Source organism: Squalius cephalus (assembly GCF_949319135.1).
Source record: "Squalius cephalus genome assembly, chromosome: 1".
In the NCBI taxonomy this organism is placed as follows: Eukaryota; Metazoa; Chordata; class Actinopteri; order Cypriniformes; family Leuciscidae; genus Squalius; species Squalius cephalus.
In genome coordinates, this window is record NC_137122.1 from 57474985 (window position 1) to 57495069 (window position 20085).

At 36.5% G+C, this 20085-nt stretch overlaps 1 protein-coding gene across 1 annotated transcript in view; it reads right to left on the minus strand.

Annotated features, from left to right (window-relative positions):
- Nucleotides 1-20085, minus strand: part of LOC307171758 (5-hydroxytryptamine receptor 3A-like) — a gene marked incomplete at its 3' end in the record, with an annotated part of 430256 nt that overhangs the window by 358773 nt on the left and 51398 nt on the right. Inside the window, exon 8 of the mRNA XM_079893566.1 lies at nucleotides 13562-13693. Within this exon, the coding sequence (XP_079749692.1) occupies nucleotides 13562-13693 (132 nt within the window). The remainder of the gene's footprint in view (nucleotides 1-13561; nucleotides 13694-20085) is intronic.

Sequence of the window (20085 nt, forward strand, 5' to 3'; positions counted from 1 at the left end):
GTTTTGAGAACAATTTAAAATGAAAGAAAATGATCGTCAAAAAATCACAGTTATTTTCTGTAAAATTAGGATTTTTTTACGGTGTAGGATAGTTACCATCATGGTGACAAGTGGTGCATGCAGCTTGATTTGAGAGCAAATAATCCCTTTATATTGATGCGCTCATACAGCAAGTGCTTCTGTATAACATACTTTTGCTAATATGTTAACAAATTAGAATGTTAGCAGATTAGCTTTTAAAAGCTAAGTTTATACTAATAAAAGTGTTCACATTGAGATTACATGAAAGTTTTAAGTTAATTGTATGAATTAATGTACTTTGAATTTCAGAACTTAAAAAAGTTGAGGGAATTGATTGTCTTAAATGTTTTGAGTTCTGCCAACTTATCGGGTTTACAGTGTACTTCATAGATTTGAGTTATATTAATTGAATGGACTTAGTACTATTAACTTTATTTACCCAAGTTATCTTAACAATAAGTTATTGAGTTACTTGGACACAAATCTTTTTTTTTTTTATGCTTAAATTGTTTGAGTTAATAAACTTAAATGATTTAAGGCAATCGGTTTCCTCAAATGGTTTGAGTTGAGCTAAATGAGCACTTTAATTTAACCGTCATCAAAAGGTACAAGTAGCAGTAATCCAACCTTTTAAGTTCTGGGAAAATTGTGACTTTTAAGTTAACCCTCAGGGGTCTGAGATCACGCCGGCGTGATCTGCTCGATTTTTTTCCTTATGAGTTGATTGAGACCCGAAATTCTCTTTTGACTTTGATTTTACAAAACAAGTTTCATACATCAATCGATTCTGTTAAATGTGTATTATTTTTGTGTATACTCACAATAAAAACAAATTGTTGTGCTTTTTGCCAAATAAAGAAAAATAAACACGAAGCGAGTTCTGCCTTCTCTCTGTCCGTGTAGTCCATTCTGAAACGCGTCCGAAAATGAACTGTAGCTTAGCGAATACTCAGTCAAACAGGCATTCAGACACACAGGCATGAAGCTTGAATTCTCTACTTTTTAATGAAGTAATTTATATAAAAAACAAATATTCTCATCTTGTGAAATCTGTATTAAAAGAGAGCGATTCCAGTCGACCTCATTAGAGCTAATTCAAATGTAATGTGACTCCGCCCACAGAGAGCGCACGCTATTCAAACGCAAATGGCTGAGGTTATCCACGCAATCCTGTGAACGCCCCTATCATCAGCACAAGAAAACCAAAACACCAGTTTATTCAGAACATTACTTGTTTACAACGCAGCGCTGTGAGGAATAATGACGAATACGAGGAATATGAGCTGAGGAATACTAGTAAGTTTTTCCTTCTCAAGTTTCTGTTTATGAATGAATGAACGGCATAGATGCGCGCTGTTTACCACAGCTGGCAAAAAACAATATTACGTGACAGTTGACTTTCAAACATTCACAGATACCTCAAAACAGAAAGTACAAATCCTTTCTTTAAAACGAATTTCGTTTTGTATCAATTGTATCTTAATTTTAATATTTTTTTCATTAACAAATTTCCTGGATTTAAAGTAAATATAGGCTAGCAATCACAAAATAAGGTGCTTGAACTGGAGATCATCAACCAGACCGTAGCCTACTCGCCTCACATGTCTAAAAAATGTGAAATATATTTACATTTACAGCTGGTTCTAAACAAAACCATCCAAAACAAAAAAACTATGTAGCCTAATAAATGTGCGTTTCTCCGGTGCGTTCACTAGCCTACTGCGAAGATCGCGAGTCAATAGCCTATCGTATTTTTTTTATTTTTTTTTTATTTATTGCACAAGTCATACATAAATTCATTCATTCATTCATTCATTCATTCATTCATTCATTCATTCATTATTACATGCATGAACGAATAAAATAATAGAAAAAAAGGAACATGGAGAAGAAAATCTTATGATACCTGTCGCTTATTTGTGCACATCAGAAAAATAAATAAAAAACAGCTACTTTATAAATGGATCAACCCCAATCCTCACCCCAAACACCAAATATTTTCAGTAATACCTATCTTTACACTTAATTATCATCATTTTAAGCGTGTGTAAGCGTATTTCATGAAAACAACGTTACAGTCAGGTGAAATATGAAAGACAACATTTTGTTTAGTAGATTTGGGTACAGTTTTTACTGTAGAATATACTGCCTCGTCAAATAAGCTTTTGTTTAGCAATTTCTATATATAAAATAGCCTACTATTTTTGTCAAAAATAAAGTCATCAACTAAGATGTTAGCTGTTCCAATGTTGGCTATATTCAAAGTAATGAATACATAGATAAAATGTAGGCCTATAATCTTTTTTTTACAAAGAAAGAGTACACTTGAAATATTGTTGAAATTGTAATTATTGTTGTAATTGTAACCTTTTTAATAAAATAGCAAAACATATTTACAAGATAGATGTAAGCAAAATCTTAAATGGTCCTTGCATTGTGGCTCAGTCAGTTGTCACACCTGAGTGAATGGCTCATCATTATGCAGAGTGGGTGGTAATTCAGGTGAAAACCACTCCTCGTTCACGCCCCCCTCGCATATTGGCTTTCCAAGCAAAACCTGTTTTACATCAATTTAAATCAATGTATGGTTTTATGTGAACGATAAAGCAAGACTATTTTCACATAATTTTGAAGAAAAAACTATAGGCGATGATATCCTTTAGTCAAAAGTCTTATTGCCACATATTTAGTATGTGTTTTGTGGCCTTATTTCTGAAACTTTCATTTTTATTTTTTCCAATAACCACGCATAAACATTATTCTCTTAAAAATTCAAACATATACATGCATGTTGATCAGATATTTTGGTAGCCCTGTTTGTGCTATATAGAGTGAATTTACACCTTTGCCATTAACATGTTTATAAATAACTGAAAAAAGCACAAATGTCAGGGCATGTCAGAACACCTCCAGGGCCCAGAAAACAGCTCAGACTCCAGAGGGTTAATCAACTTAAAAAAATTGAGGCAATCGATTGCCTCAATTTTTTTGAGTTCTGGTAACTTATTTGGGTTTACAGTGTAACAGTCAAATGAACAAAGAAAAGTGTGATCTGATAGTGTTGGTTGTGTTTTGACATAATCATGCTGTGATCTGAAAAATGTAACTTTTTGAAATAGTTTGGTTTAACTTGTTAGCAGCAGTTCTGTGATTCTACAGCATATGATTATCAGTACTTCCCTTATAATCCAAAATATTTAATAAACATCGTTCTGATCAAAACACTTTCAAATGATTTTATGTAGAAACACAGACATCAATAATCAGCCTGTGAATCTCAACTATGGTGACAATAATAAAGCATGTTGCAGTGGCTGCCACCAATCTGTTCTTTCAATGATGCTGAGTTCCATCGTTTGTCACTGTTCTTAGAGTGTGTGTCCTCCATCAAAGACTGGCTGGCCACTAACTTTTTGCAGATAAATGCAAGTAAGACTGAAACACTGATCTTTGCTCCAGACCACAAGATCCCGCTGATCAAACAGCACCTTGGCTCTCTTGGCTCCTCTGTCAAATCCAGCCTCAGAAACCTGGGGGTTGTGTTTGACCAGGCCATGTCTATGGAGATACACTCAAAACAGCTTGTCCGAAACTGTTTCTATCACCTTAGAAATATCTCTAAAATACGCAAAATGTTGTCAAAGAAGGATCTGGAAATTATTATTCATGCTTTTATATCAACTAGACTTGATTACTGCAATGCTGTCTTTACCTTCTTGAATAAGTCAGCTCTGAACAAACTGCAGATGGTTCAAAATTCTGCTGCTAGACTTCTAACTGGTGCCCCCAGAAGGTCTCATATCACTCCCGTTTTGTTGGTTCTCCATTGGCTCCCTGTAAAATTCAGGATTGATTTTAAGATTTTAGTGCTGACTTTCAGGGCCTTAAACAGTCAGGCCCCACAGTATATCATGGACCTTCTGACCCCGTATTCCTCTAGCCGAACTCTTCGGTCCTCTGGCCAGAACCTGCTTATGGTCCCCAAGACTCGTTATAAGACCCGAGGGGACCTGTCTTTTCAGTCTGTTGCCCCCAGACTGTGGAACGCCCTGCCCCTGTCTCTGCGTCTGGCAGACTCTGTTGACTCTTTTAAAAAAGATCTGAAGACTTGTTTATTTAAGAAAGCTTTTGTTTGATGGGTTTTCACTAGTGTCACTGTGATTTTACATATGTATATACATTTTTTATATTGTTTTGTTTTACCTTCTCGTGTACAGCACTTTGTGATTTTATCTGTGAAAAGCGCTTTAGAAATAAACTTTACTTACAATCACAACTCATTAATGGCTCCCATCATGCATTGCGGTATGAATAAATTATGATCTGAATTGTCTATGTAATTTACTTTTCCTAATTGAATATTCTGCTCGTCACCATTGTTGAGATGCATAGACTGAATCTTGATGTCTGTGTGTGCCTAAAAGAATGTTTTTTTTTATAAAACAACTTTTAAGAATTTTTTTGTATTATATTTAAAATTCTGGATATTTATGCAGAATCACAGTTATGCTGTAATCAACAACATAAATCTACGTCAGAAATAAGGATCTTAATGAGTTCAGTGATCAAGTTCAAATGATGATTGTCATAATATAACCAACACCATTAGATCACTTTTTTTCTTTGTTCATCTGTCAGTTATAACTAGGGCTGGGCGATTTAAATCGCAATATTGTTATGCGCATCTCATCAGTAAAGCCGGTTCCTTGATTAGTAGTAAATCACCATCACCTGCTTTCAGATGGAGCGGCATTTACTACAAAGAGCCGTAGTTAACTGACAAGCTGAGCCATATCGCATTAATATCGCAGACGTATTGCCAGCGATATTTAATGCGATATGGCTCAGCTTGTCAGTTAACCCTCTAAGCGCCAAAGTCGCAAAATTGCGACAAGACGTCATACTTAATAAAACAGGCTGTAGATCCTAATATGGTGTAATATCTCATTTGAATTCCCTACCACTAGATGGCAGACATGTAATACTTCGATTCAAGACCAAAATGACGTCATGTTCCTATTCAAAGTGTTGGAGGAAACAGCAGAGCAAGTGAGCGATCGTGTCATTGATGCGGAAGCAGTTCAGTTCAGAGCGTCTGAGTAAATTGTGAGATTTGTGAGAGAAAATGGCTAATAAAAACTTGTACTGTGGTCCGTGAGGATGTGTTCAAATGTTATTCGCCGATTCTGACTCTGAAGAGGAATATTTGCCTTTTGGAAATGACGATCGGCCGTCTAATGGTCGCGCTTCTCCCGGTACATCTTTGCCGCGCAATGGTGCCGCCCGCGCTTCTCCCGGTACATCTTTGCCGCGCAATGGTGCCGCCCGCGCTTCTCCCAGTACATCTTTGCCGCGCAATGGTGCCGCGCGTGCATCTCCCGGTACATCTTTGCCGCGCAACGTGCCGCACGCGCGCGCATCTCCCGGTACATCTTTGCCGCGCAATGGTGCCGCCGTGCAAGGTGCGAGTGTTCACGAAGCACAAACAGATCATTTTGACCATTTGCCCAACGGGGATGGGGGTGGCGGGGGTGGGCGTAAGCTTAGTGTACTCTTTTCCTGATCATTTGGAATGAGGATAAAAAGACAAAAAAAAAAAAAAAAAAACACTCTATATATATTTTTTCCTGAATATTACTGATGAACTGATCCAAAAGTAGGCTACTGTTCACATGTGTTTTACTACTAAAGTATTGTAATATAGTAATAATTTAGTACTTTCTCCTATTTTATTGTTGGTTTCCTCTTATGTAAATAAATTCCAACATCAATTCAATATCTACTATTTCCTGAATATTACTGATGAACTGATCAAAAAGTAGGCTACTGTTCACATGCGTTTTACTATATAGTATAGTAATAATTTAGTACTTTCTCCTGTTATTGTTGGTTTCCTCTTTTCTCATCATTTGGAATGAGGATAAATAAAAATAAAACATGCAAATAAGTTCAAACATCAGTTCAATATCTACTATTTCCTGAATATTATGAAATTCAAGAGGGCCGCCCCCTGATGACGTCATAATATGCAAATTAGATTAGTATATTTACACCCCATATAAACTTTCAGTCATCCCCAACATTTTTCTAATTTACAGTAGATCTCTATATTTAAGCCCTTTTAAGCCACAAGCTTTTGAAATTTTGATGTCAAAATCCAGCATTTTTTCAAAAAAACTTGGCGCCTAAAGGGTTAACTACGGCTCGTTGTACACAGCAAAAACTCCAGTGTTAAATGAACACTCCTGGGAGTGTATGAGTCCACACTCAAGAGTGTTGAAGTTAATGAGATTATTAAGTGATTAATTTAGTGATGATTGAACATTATTGAAGACACCTGATGTTAACAAGTAGAATCGCTGAAGGAGAAAATCGCAAATTGTAAGTTACCATTATTGTGATGGGTAGTTGCTTTAGTTGGGCTCTGACCCTTTTATGTGTACTTTAGATTTTGTTTGGCAATTGTATCTGAGTTAAAACTGCCAGTTGAACAAAGAATAAAAAGTGATCTGATGGTGTTGATTTTATTATGACAATCATCATTTGAACATGATCACTGAACTCATTAAAATCCTTCTTTCTAACTTCGATTTATGTTGTTGGTTACAGCATAACTGTGAATCTGAATAAATGGCCAGAGTTTTTGATATAATATAAAGGATTTCTTAAAAGTTGTTTTAAAAAAAAAAATCATTCTTTTAGGCAGACACAGATGTCAAGATTCAGTCTATGCATCTCAACAATGGTGAGGAGCAGAATATTCAATGAGGAAAAGTAAATTACATAGACAATTCAGATCTTAATTTATTCATACCGCAATGCATGATGGGAGCCATTAATGAGTTGTGATTGGTGGCAGCCACTGCAACATGCTTTATTATTGTCACCATTGTTGAAATTCACAGGCTGATTATTGATGTCTGTGTTTTAAATGAATATGTCTGAACGTCTTTTTGATCAGAACAATGTTTATTAAATATTTTGAATTATAAGTAAAATACTGATAATCATAGGCTGAAGATTCACTAAACTGCTGCTAACAAGTTAAACCAAACTATCTTAATATGTTTCATTTTTCAGATCACAGCATGATTATGTCAAAACATAACCAACACTATAAGATAACATTTTACTTTGTTCATTTAACTGTTATAAATCAATAACAACAGACAAACGACAGTAAATATTAAAGTAAACATATAATGGTCTAGAGCCCAACTAAAGCAAACACCCTTCACCTTAATGGTAACTTACAATTTGTGCTTTTCTTCTTCAGTGATTCTGCTTGTTAACATCAGGTGTCTTCAATAACGCTCAATCATCACTAAATTAATCACTTAATTATCTCCTCAGCCCTAAATGCCGCTCCATCTGAAAGCAGGTGATGGCGATTTACTACTAATCAAGGAACCGGCTTTACTGACGAGATGCGCTTAACAATATCGCGATTTAAATCGCCCAGCCCTAGTTATAACTCAAATACAGCAGCCAAACAAAATCTAAAGTTAATAATATGAGGGTCAAGAGCCCAACTAAAGCAAACAATGATCACCATAACGGTGACTTACAATTTGAGATTTTCTCCTTCAGTGATTCTGCTTGTTAGCATCAGGTGTCTTCAATAATGATCAATCATCACTAAATTAATCACTTAATTATCTCATTAACTTCAACACTCTTGAGTGTGGACTCATACACTCCCAGGAGTGTTCATTTAACACTGGAGTTTTTGCTGTGTACAAAGAGCCGTAGTTAACTGACAAGCTGAGCCATATCGCATTAATTATCGCTGGCGATACGTCCGCGATATTAATGCGATATGGCTCAGCTTGTCAGTTAACTACGGCTCTTTGCGCTCCATCTGAAAGCAGGTGAAGGTGATTTACTACTAATCAAGGAACCGGCTTTACTGATGAGATGCGCATACCAATGTGATGCGATATATCGCCCAGCCCTACATGAGGTACAGCTCATACACTCTCTCAACACTCAACAATACACAGCTTTTACTGGTTACTTCAGCTGGGCAACGTTCACTTTTATATACAATGAGTTAATAAGTGGTGCCATCTGTTGGTTATAAGAAGACATGCAGTGTGAAGTCAAATACTGTTAGTCTAGTTCTGTTTAAAGCATAGACAGTATATAAACTGGACACAGCGACCCCATTGGATTCAATGGAGACAAGTGAAGTCAATTAGAAGCTCTCACTTCCTGATGGTCGAGCGAACTGCGCAGACTCAAACTGAGCTTGACGACGTAGATGTGACGTGAGCAACCTGTCTGTCTTCTAGTAGCTGTGCCAAGAGAAACCTGAATCATTCCCTTCCGAAACTTGCAGAGACGGAGAGTGTGAGTATGAGCTGTCCATGAGCTAGGAGCAGGAGAAACTTTTGCTAAGTATTCTGATTAATTATTTTGTCATTTTGCCTCCACGTCCCCCTGATTGCCCGCGAGCTTCTCCTCCTGTCCATACGGTAATTTCCTACTGTGCGACAGAGAGTCACATGGTTATGACGCAATTGTTAGCCTATTTTTACAAAAACTGCTTCTACGGGGCCATAAAGTAAGATACAAGGTAATGGAGCCTTTTATACATTTTCATGTTTCTTTAGAAATAAATAATGGACAAATGGAGTCTTCAAACGCCTCAGATGTAAAGTTATTCGCTGTCAAAGTGACGCCAAAATGAATGGGAGTCAATGGAATGCTAACAGCAGGTGATGGTCTGCTAATCAATGGCGGCGGCCGGGGAAGCTTCAATATTTTATGAAACCCTTCCCCCCTGTTTTAAAGCAGGGCTCAGTAGTTTTGGGATTTCTTCGCTGTATTCTCGCTTTTTGCTCGCAGGTTTCTCTCTAGAGCTCCCCCCACAGCTTCGGAATAGATATTTGACAACACTGTTGTAAAAACTCGTTGGCGATTCTCAGACACCAGAGGCTAGTAGATCAACGACATCAAAGCAGATCGGACATTCTTTAAAACGTCTTTTTCATTCGGGTTCGAACAGCGTGAGGGAGCGCAATAATGACAGCATTTTAGCAGATTTCTTTTGGCCGTAAAGCAATTGTTTACATCGCGAGACCTGATATCACGCGATACTTCCTGACGCAGCGGCCGGCGACCCACCGGCTCAAAGTTGCAAGTGCGGATTTTCCGCTCACGGGCACCAGGGGGGTGCGAAACGACCACCATTCAACACAAAATAAGTAATATAACCATTCCAATGACTCCGAAGCTGTTCAGTTAAGGTAAAAAAGTTACTTAGATCACCTTTAAAGTGCAGATATGTACATATTTACTGACTTTCTTCCAAAATTTTACTTTTACTTCCTTAAAGGAGAACTCCGGTCAATTTTAACATTGAGCTCATTTTTTTGTCAATTTGGAGTGCTGTCAATACAGAGAACAACAACAAAAATCGGTGTTGCCTACACCATGTTATCCTCTTTTTAAAATTTGCACCCTGTTGACTTCAATGGGGCAAGTTTTAAACCTGCTTTTAACCTCTTAACATCCTTGATGTGTCATTACAAGTGCACAGGTCATGTGAGTGATTCCTTCAGAGTGAACACGGGTGAATCTGACTGCAGTAGATGTGAAAGAATTGGAAAAAAAATGATGTTATTTAAGCCAGCGCTCATACCTGTATTTACATCCTGTTTTCGGTTGAAGTCCAAAGTAGTCGATTGCTGAGTTCACGCGCGTGATCATAGGTAACTAAACCTATGCGCGTGAACTCGACAATCGACTACTTTGGACTTCAACCGAAAACAGTCAGATTCACTCGTGTTCACTCTGAAGGAATCACTCACATGACCTGATTTGAATATTTCGCTGCACCAGTTCAAATTCCAGATTCCCAGTTGAATTCTTTATGGTGCGCAGGATTATCGTCCGTCATCACGTGGGACTTTGACGTGTGTAAAGGCGACGTGATCTTCAACATCTATCACTCCAGAAGAGTCCCTCAGCCAGCTAAAAGAGACGGTCTGAGCGCGCACAACCTCGCCTGTCCCGGCGGAAACAACGTCCAGCTCATTGACCGATCGTGGATGCTGGGACAAGACTACAGCATGGTGGAGACGGCCCTCACCTGCAGAGAGGGAGAGAGCGTACAGGTGAGGGAAGGATTGCTATGCAGAGGTGTAAAGTCCAGGTTCAGAAAGTAAAAGTCCTCCTCAGTATTTTGTTCCAATCACCTGGATTTGCTAATTCAGCAGAAGACAGAACTAATTAGTGAAATCAGCTGACTGAGTTTATGGGTGGAATAAACATATGACAGGACTTTTACTCTTTGGCCCCTGGATTTCCCACCTCTGACTAATGGACAGCCACTATGGATTCAGAAGCAGTAGATCAACGTCTATGGCACTTATCGAGTTAGTTGGAAGACTAACAAACTGTATTGAAAATAAAAATTACGCAGTGGGGATTTTCACTGACCTGAAAAAAGCTTTTGATACTACTGATCAAAAAAAAATTAGAAAGGTATGGCATAAGAGGTGTGGCCTTCAACTGGATAAAAAACTATATTGAAAACAGGAGTCAGTTTGTTCAAATGGGTAATCACAGGTCAGTGAGCCGTAGTAATTCCTGTTGTATTCCACAGGGGGCAGTTTTAGGCCCAAAATTGTTTATCCTATGCTTAAATGACATGTGTAAATTATCAAATGTTCTAAAATTTACTGTTTTTGCAGATGATACAAATATTTTTGGATGTGGGAACAACTTACAGCAGATCGTGGAAATGGTCACTAATGAAATAAATAAATTAAAACTCTGGTTTGATTCAAACAAGTTGTCCTTAAACTTGAACAAAACTAAATTCATGATATTTGGGAAATCGCACTAATAATACAGATGTTAAAATAGTAATTTATAACGAATCAATTGAAAGAGTCGATGAAAATAAATTTCTGGGTGTTGTACTTGACCATAAACTCTGCTGGAAGCCACACATACAATATCTGTGCTGCATGAAGATGGCCAGGAGTATTGGTATACAGAGCAAAACCAGATACATCTTGAACCGACATACATTACATACTCTATACTGCACACTTATTTTACCATATATGTTGTATTGTGTGGAAGTTTGGGGAAATACCTATAAATACCTACAAAATTTGCACATTGCAAAAAAGAGCAATTAGGATAATAAACCACACCGGGTATTATGAGCATACCAATCATCTGTTTTTTAATTCACATTTGTTGAAATTTATGGACATTGTTACATTCGAAACTGCACAATTTATGTTTAAAGTTAAAGAAAATAACTTACCTTGTAACATACGTGAGATGTTTCATGAAAGAGACGGGGGATATCATTTAAGAGGACATTGTGTGTTCAAACAACCTCTTGTGCGAACTACTGTTAAAAGCATGTGTATTTTGGTTTGTGGGGTCACCTTATGGAACGGGTTGAACAATAACATCAAACAGAGCCATAATATCATTCAATTCAAAAATAGATTAAAGAAATCATTACTTGACCTATACAGAAATTAATAGACCTAAACTCAGGAATGGAATTGTAATTTAAAGGTATTGTTGTATATTGTTGTAAGTTATTGTAAGACCTGAAAGATTATATGCGGTATTTGTATACCTATTTAAGTTGTAATAATATTATTTTGTGAAATAAGGGGCAGGATTAAATAAGCTATGTGCTTCCACCTGCTCCTTCTCAAACTAATCCTGTTTTTTTATTTTATTTTTATTTTTATTAAATTCTGACTGTTTGGCTTGTATTTTGTGGTTTTAAAATTTTGTTTTGCTGATTGTTCGAGATAAATAAAAATGAAATAAAATGGGCTAATTTTCATTTTTGGGTGAACTATCCCTTTAACCAATGACATGCTTCTCAAACTGACTGCTTAGCAGAAAAATCATTAACAATGTTGAATATTCTTTATATAAATATTTTCAATAAAGTCGAACACATATTTCCCCTTTAAACGTTTTTTACTTGGTGTGTGCCAAATTTTGTGTTATTATCAGCATATGTTTTAAGGTTTGGTTGAAAAGTGATTATGCTTTGGAACATTCAGGAAACTAACTAGATCTCAAAATGTACTTCAGTTAGGTGTAGATCAATCTTTTTTTTTTTTCAGTTTGAAGTAGTGATGGCAGTCTGACACTGAAGCTTTGATACGTGCTTCAAACCATTAACTGCAATTTAATTTGAACTATATTAGCACTAGATTTATTTCAGCCTCCTGTCCACTATCTAGCTGGGATAATTTAGATGCAGCCTTGGCACTTCATCAGGCGAGGTCGCTGTTACTGAAGCTTTGAGTGATGAACACATTTTCAAAACAATTATTCTAAGTGGTTCAGTGCTTCACCAAAGCTTCATTTGCCCATCACTAGTTTGAAGAGGATTTTTATTTAATGGAGAATGTAAAAATAACAAGAACTCTTTTTTTTTTTTTACATATTCATGTATACTTAGTCAGCATGGGTCACATACATATATACTTGTTCTCAAACCAAGCTCATGCTCCACTCTTCACCATAATGGTAACCCCCCTAAAAATTCCAACATAACAGAAATTATTTTAAATTAGCAAAACATTAAACATTTCCCTCTTAACATTAATCTTGCATAAAACATAACACTTATAGCACATTATATAATCCCAGCACAGTTTTAGTTACATTTAAGTTTTTCTGAATTAAATTAAACAATTCAGATTACTTAATGTGAGTTCTGTGAACTCAAATGAAAAATAAAGTTCTAAATACTCATAAAAGTTCATTTGATTTAACTAATTTATTTAACTTAAGTTTACCCTACTCAGACAAATTAATTATTTTAAGTATTTTGATTGACACAAAAGCATCCAAAGCACACACAGAAACACAATAATAGTGATCATGTAAAGAGCCAAGAAGGTCACATCTATGATTCTTGCCACTCTGGTCCAGTACAGAGGTGTCTTCTGATGGCACTCAGTGAGGATCTTGTCGGGAGTGCAAAACTGCTCTTCATTCTGATCTCTAACTGAGTCTGGAGGATTCTGCTGGTCTATTACACTATCTGTGAGAAGAAAAAAAGCATAGCTCTGTATAAATGTTTTGTCTGCATAATCTCACATACGATTTTTTGATGGGGAATCTTTGCTAATACTCTATTATAGAAAAACAAATTAATTTCACATGTGGTTTTGGGGTGGCTTGTTCAAATATGTGATAAAGCATATTTTTTTACATTTGGTTTTACATTTGCTAAGTGCAGACTTCAAATGCTATTTTCATCCATCCATTCACCCATCCATCCATCCATCCATCTAAACCGGTTGTCCAATTTTAGAGACACAAGCATGCTGGAACATGCATATATTTTCTCTTTTTTTCCACTGAGTCTAATTTACTCAAAGATTCATTTTATTAGGTTTTCTTTTTATATGTACCAAAGCTATAAAGCAAACAAACCTTAAATGGAATTCCACTAATAAACCTTAATTTGTGAAGTAAAGGTATAAAATACATGAAAAAGTTCCTCATAATCTGATGTTGTGTCAACTCTTACAATCTTGTCCAGTAACAGCATCTTTAGTTTCCACTGATCTCTTCTTAGCTCCTTTAACCTTCAGATAATTCACAAAGATGGTCTCCAAAATGCTGATGCCAATTAGACAGAAGGTCGCACCGCAGAAAACCCCTGTGAAAAAAACAGAGTTTTGTTACAAGAACGTACTCCAAATATTCAATGTTGGTTCTGAGAACGCAAAACATCTGCAGATTTCTTGACTTTACACTGTTAGAGTACCAGGCTTTTTTACTTTTTTTTTTTTTTTTTTTTTTTTTTTACAGTAAATTCCTGTAAATAAACCCACTGTTGCCAGTAATTTACTGTTAATTGTAGTGATGGCCATTTCAAAACACTGCTTCATGAAGCTCTGAAACCTTTACAAATCTTTTGTTCCGAATCAATGGTTTGTAGTAGGGCTGGGCGATTTAAATCGCGATATTGTTATGCGCATCTCGTCAGTAAAGCCGGTTCCTTGATTAGTAGTAAATCGCCATCACCTGCTTTCAGATGGAGCGGCATTTACTACAAAGAGCCGTAGTTAACTGACAAGCTGAGCCATATCGCATTAATATCGCGGACGTATCGCCAGCGATAATTAATGCGATATGGCTCAGCTTGTCAGTTAACTACGGCTCTTTGTACACAGCAAAAACTCCACTGTTAAATTAACACTCCTGGGAGTGTATGAGTCCACACTCAAGAGTGTTTAAGTTAATGAGATAATTAAGTGATTAATTTAGTGATGATTGAACATTATTGAAGACACCTGATGATAACAAGCAGAATCACTGAAGGAGAAAATCACAAATTGTAAGTTACCGTTATGACGATCAATGGTTGCTTTAATTGGACTCTTGACCCATATATTATTAACTTTAGATTTTGTTTGTCTGTTGTTTCTGAATTATAATCACCAGTTGAACAAAGAAAAAAGTGATCTGATGGTGTTGGTTATGTTATGACAATCATCATTTGAACTTGATCACTGAACTCATTAAAATTCTTCTTTCTGACTTCGATTTATGTTGTTGGTTAGTGAATCTGCATAAATGCCCAGAATTTTTGATATAATATAAAGGATTTCTTAAAAGTTGTTTAAAAATAAAAATAAATCTTTTAGGCACACACAGATGTCAAGATTCAGTCTATGCATCTCAACAATGGTGAGGAGCAGAATATTCAATTAGGAAAAGTAAATTACATAGACAATTCAGATCATAATTTATTCATACCGCAATGCATGATGGGAGCCATTAATGAGTTGTGATTGGTGGCAGCCACTGCAACATGCTTTATTATTGTCACCATTGTTGAGATTCACAGGCTGATTATTGATGTCTGTGTTTTAATTGAATTTATCTGAATGTCTTTTGATCAGAACAATGTTTATTAAATATTTTGAATTATAAGTAAAGTACTGATAATCAAAGGCTGAAGAATCACTAAACTGCTGCTAACAAGTTAAATCTCAATAAGCTTCCTTTTTCAGATCACAGCATGATTATGTCAAAACATAACCAACACTATAAGATAACATTTTACTTTGTTCATTTAACTGTTATAAATCAATAACAGCAGACAAACAACAGTAAATATTAAAGTAAACATATAATGGTCTAGAGCCCAACTAAAGCAAACACCCATCACCTTAATGGTAACTTACAATTTTTGAGTTTCTTCTTCAGTGATTCTGCTTGTTAACATCAGGTGTCTTCAATAATGCTCAATCATCACTAAATTAATCACTTAATTATCTCCTCAGCCCTAAATTCCGCTTCATCTGAAAGCAGGTGATGGCGATTTACTACTAATCAAGGAACCGGCTTTACTGACGAGATGCGCATAACAATATCGCAATTTAAATCGTCCAGCCCTAGTTTGTAGCATGCATCAAAATGCCAGACTCATGTGATTTCAGTAAACGAGGCTTCATTACAGTTTTAAATGAACACGTGTGTGTCCACACTATACAGAGTGCTGGAGAAACACTGAAACAGTGTTGAAGTTAATGATATAATTCAGTGATTAATTAACTGATGATTGAGCATTAGTGATGAACACCTGATGTTAACAAGCAGAATCACTGAAGGACAGAGGAACGAGAAGAAGACAAAAAGCGAACTACAACTGACTTCAGCCACAGAAGACATTAAATCTCTCAAGATCCCAGCAGAGGAGGATTAAACAACTCCAAAAAAATAGCATTACTTCTTCACTTATTACTAACCAGATTGACTTTATTTATTTTTTCATACTTCTACAGAAATTCCTATTGAGAATTAACAGAGGTTTAGATGTTGTTTTGTTTCATTTGACGTTACCATTATGGAGATCAGTGTTTGCTTTAGTTGGGCTCTTGAGCCTTGACTTTAACATTAGTTTATCTTTATCTGCTGTAACTGTGTGTTTTTAATACGCATATGTTGTGGCAGAAAAGAAGTAAACAAAAATGAGATCAGGTGTTGCTGATTATGTCATCACATAATGTTTGGATCACTGATCTCAGTCAGTGTCTAATCCCTTATCAAAAATGTGTTGTTTTAATTCAGCTTTATATTACTACACTGTGAAACTACAGCAAAAGATCAAACAGTGCTGTGAAATCAGTTATGAAGCATTTTATAAACTCATCATTCACTAAAAAAATCTGAACTACAGCTACAGTTATACACACACAGACATCAATAATCAGCCAATGAATCTCAACAATGGTGACAATCAACAAAAATATAACATCAAATCTGAACATCACAAAATACTCCAATAAAAGTCAACAGCAAAAATAAAAGCAAAAAGTACAAATTAAAGAAAATAACCAGACAACTCAGCTGCATAATTTATTCATGCTGCAATGCATGCTGGGAGTCATGGAGGATTTTATTGTATTATGCTGGTACCCAACATGCATTGCAGCATGATCTTTCATGATTTTCATGAAACTCATCATGAACCTGTTTTCTTTCAGCTTTTTTAGCAAATATATTTTAAAGACACAGCTATTACAGCCAAAGAAAAACTAATGTTAAAAAGTCAAGGGTCAAGAGCCCAACTAAAGCAAACACTGATCACCATAATGGTGACATCAAATGAAAAAAAAAAAAAAAACATCTAAACCTCTGTCACCTTTTAATAAGAACATAGATAGATATATAGATAGAACATATATAGACGTCTGACAGAAATAAAGTCAATCTGGGCTGGGTTTCCCGTTAACGATGGATCTTAGCACTTACGAGGATTTTCTGCGAGCGACTTTACGAACGTTCGTGTTCATTTCACGTGCGTTTCACAAAAATGCACTTAGCACTATCGTTCACAGCTGTGCTTTAAGTGCTACTTAAGAGTCGCTGTCCATTCGCAAAGTTCTGAAATATAACCTTATATGGAATCGCATTCTGAACGTTTAACCTAATAATTGTCATATGTTGTGGATTAGCAATCAAGACAAGTCTATATAAAGCACCTACAAGCAGAGGCACTGACAAAATGTTGAAAATGTAAAAAAAAAAAAAGATACCTTTCAAAAAGATTACATTAATGTCCTTTTAGAGGAGAAACAAAGATGTAATTTTTAACAGATTTAAAGGATTTCTTTTATTTATTTTTTTGTTCATTCATTTAATTTTGATTAAAATTATTAGATTCAATTATTTATATTTTTTTGTTTTGTTTTCTGACCTTTTTAATTATTTAATTTATACATTAATTTAACCAACAACAAAAAAAGAGTAATAATGTAATGTACACTTTAAATGTAAAGTGTACAATAAAGTACAATCAAAACCTTATATTATAATCACATTACATTTGAATAAAGTTAAAGGTGTAATCTGCCAGTTGTCCTGCAGGTGTCCTCATAAATCTGTCTTCTTACGATGCACTCGGGGATGTACGATTACTCCAGAGCACTTGTAGTTCTACGAAGTTTTTCAAGTGCTACTTAAAGGAGTCATAACCTGCAATTTTCACTTTTCCACGAGAATCAATGTATGTTATGATTGCATAATGATTATACACTGGCCGGGAAGCCGATATTTAAAAGTGAAGCGTTTGTTTACCTCAGGGTTTGTAAAATAGCCCACGTGCACGCGCACTAAAAAACGAGATTTTGATTTCTGCCCCGTCTTGACGTCAAGACGGGGCAGGATATACCATATGGACACCGCAGCAGGAAGCCCGCCCTTCCCCTCTCCCCCTCATATTCAGTCGCGAAAGATGCAGAAACGTAGTGCACACGTGAGTTGCTCTGTGGTTGACTGTCAGAATCAACATGTAAATGTGTTTTCTCTACCAAGAACGGACCTATCTATCAGGGACCAGTGGATTAAATTCATTTTTAATGACGCGGTTCCTTCAACCCTTCCCACTGGCTTATCGTTAGGTGTTTGCGCTGTGCTAAACATTGTACGCCGGAATCTTTCACAAATTTGGGGCAATATCAGGCGAAGTTGTCATCGAAGCTCGGGAAAAGCGCCATTCCAACAAAATTGCCTGCAATTGAAACGGTAAGACTGTTTTTATTGCTCTACTGTGTTACAAACAGCAGCTAACTGCTAATGCGGCTATTGTATGCTATTGCGTCTGTCACTAGACAAATAAACGAAAGACTCGAGGTGAAGTAATTATTTATGTTCCCTGTAAACGATTTTTGACTGCATTATAATGATTTCTTAATTCAGAATATGATCAAGATTGCGTAGGTTGATGTGTTCGGGGAATTTGCCAGTTAATAGTAACATGTAAAGCCCCTTAAATGAACGAAATGACTCGAAAAAAGATTTGTTCATTTTGATGAACAATATCGAACAAGAGAGTCAATGGACACTGGTGGCTGGTGTTGCCAGATTGGGTGTTTTTCCGGTACATATTAAGGCCGGTTTACGGTGTGTTTTAGGTGTGTTTTCGCCTGGAAGGCTTTATAGAAATCCGGCATCCTACTGAACGAAGTTAAACTGAGAGAGCGTGGCGTTCAGACACCAGAATGAATGAGTTCACAGTAACGTTCATCAGGCAGTAATGCGTTCAGTTCACGTTCGCCCAAAATATGAACGAGTTCATGAACTATCGTTCAATGAACGCGTTCAGGCACAACACTGGCGGGAGTATTAGCTTCGAGGTAAACATGGGGAATGGCTGCTAACATACTTTGCAAAAAACAAATGACTGAGATCATCATGAACTCGGCTATTATTGATTGCCTAACGCTTATACACTGGCCGGGAAGCCGGTCGCGGCCAGGTCGGGTTCATTCACAACTTGCACCATGATGTCATTTTGGAATGATATGCTAAAGCATTACCTGCGGTGTCAACCCCCCTCCTTCCTGCAACCAATCAACGCGCCCCTCATTTGCATTATTAAAATGACCGTCCACGACAGCCAAAATATCGCATCAGATCTCGCGAGACAATAATGCCTTCAGAAATAAGGGTCTGAGGAGCTCTGTGTTTATTTTTTTTCCACTTTTCTTTTTAGAAGGGCCTGAAAGACTATAATACAGCAGTAGGTATACAAGGTAATACTAGGTTATGACTCCTTTAAGCTACGATGCTTTTGGGAAACAGACCATAATATTAAGATCAGTCGTACGATCATTTTTATGATCAACTTAGGCTCACGATGCTTTTGGGAAACGCAGCCCTGGTTAGTAATAAGTGAAGCTGTTAATGCTGTTTGTGGATTTGTTTAATCCTCGCTTTTTTCTGTTCTTCTTGTTCCTCTTTCCTTAAGTGATTCTGCTTGTTCACAGCAGGTGTTCATCAGTGTCTAAATTAACTTGAAAATTAATTGAATTAACATGAATTATTATTATTAATTATTATTATTCACTCTGTCAAGTGGACTATATTAGTGAGCTAATGTAGGGCAATAGTGAATGAGAGTATAGGGTGTGATTTGGAACACAGCCTCTGAGTGTCGACTTTGAGTAGTGTTAGGGCGCTTTCACACTTGGTTCGATTGCCTGTTCCGAACCCGAGTTCGATTGCTCCCCTATCCCCCTGCCCCCTGCCCCCGATGGACTGTTCACATTATATTATTTCTATCCGAACCGCGGTACGCTTGCGTCATCAGGCTGCAGCTGGCGTAATGGTGTTGCTTGGTAACCGCCATGGTAACCGCGAATGAAGGCGACCAAATGGATAGACTTGCTCGGTTGACATTTGTTCTTCTATTTTTTTAACCTTTGGTTTTGTTTTCAACATACACTCTCAGAAAATAAAGTACATAATTGTACCTTTAGGGGTACAATGGCTTGTCACTGGGGCTGTACCCTCAAGGGTACAATATTGTACCCTTGGCATAGGGTACATATTTGTACCCTTGTGATTTGTACCTTAAGAGACCAATCTTGTACCTGTGGTGACAATTTTGTACCTTTATTTAACAATACAAAAATGGACCCTTCAAAAATGGTACAAAATTGGCTTTGACAGGGTACAATCGTTGACAACAATGATATATATATATATATATATATATATATATATATATATATATATATATATATATATATATATATA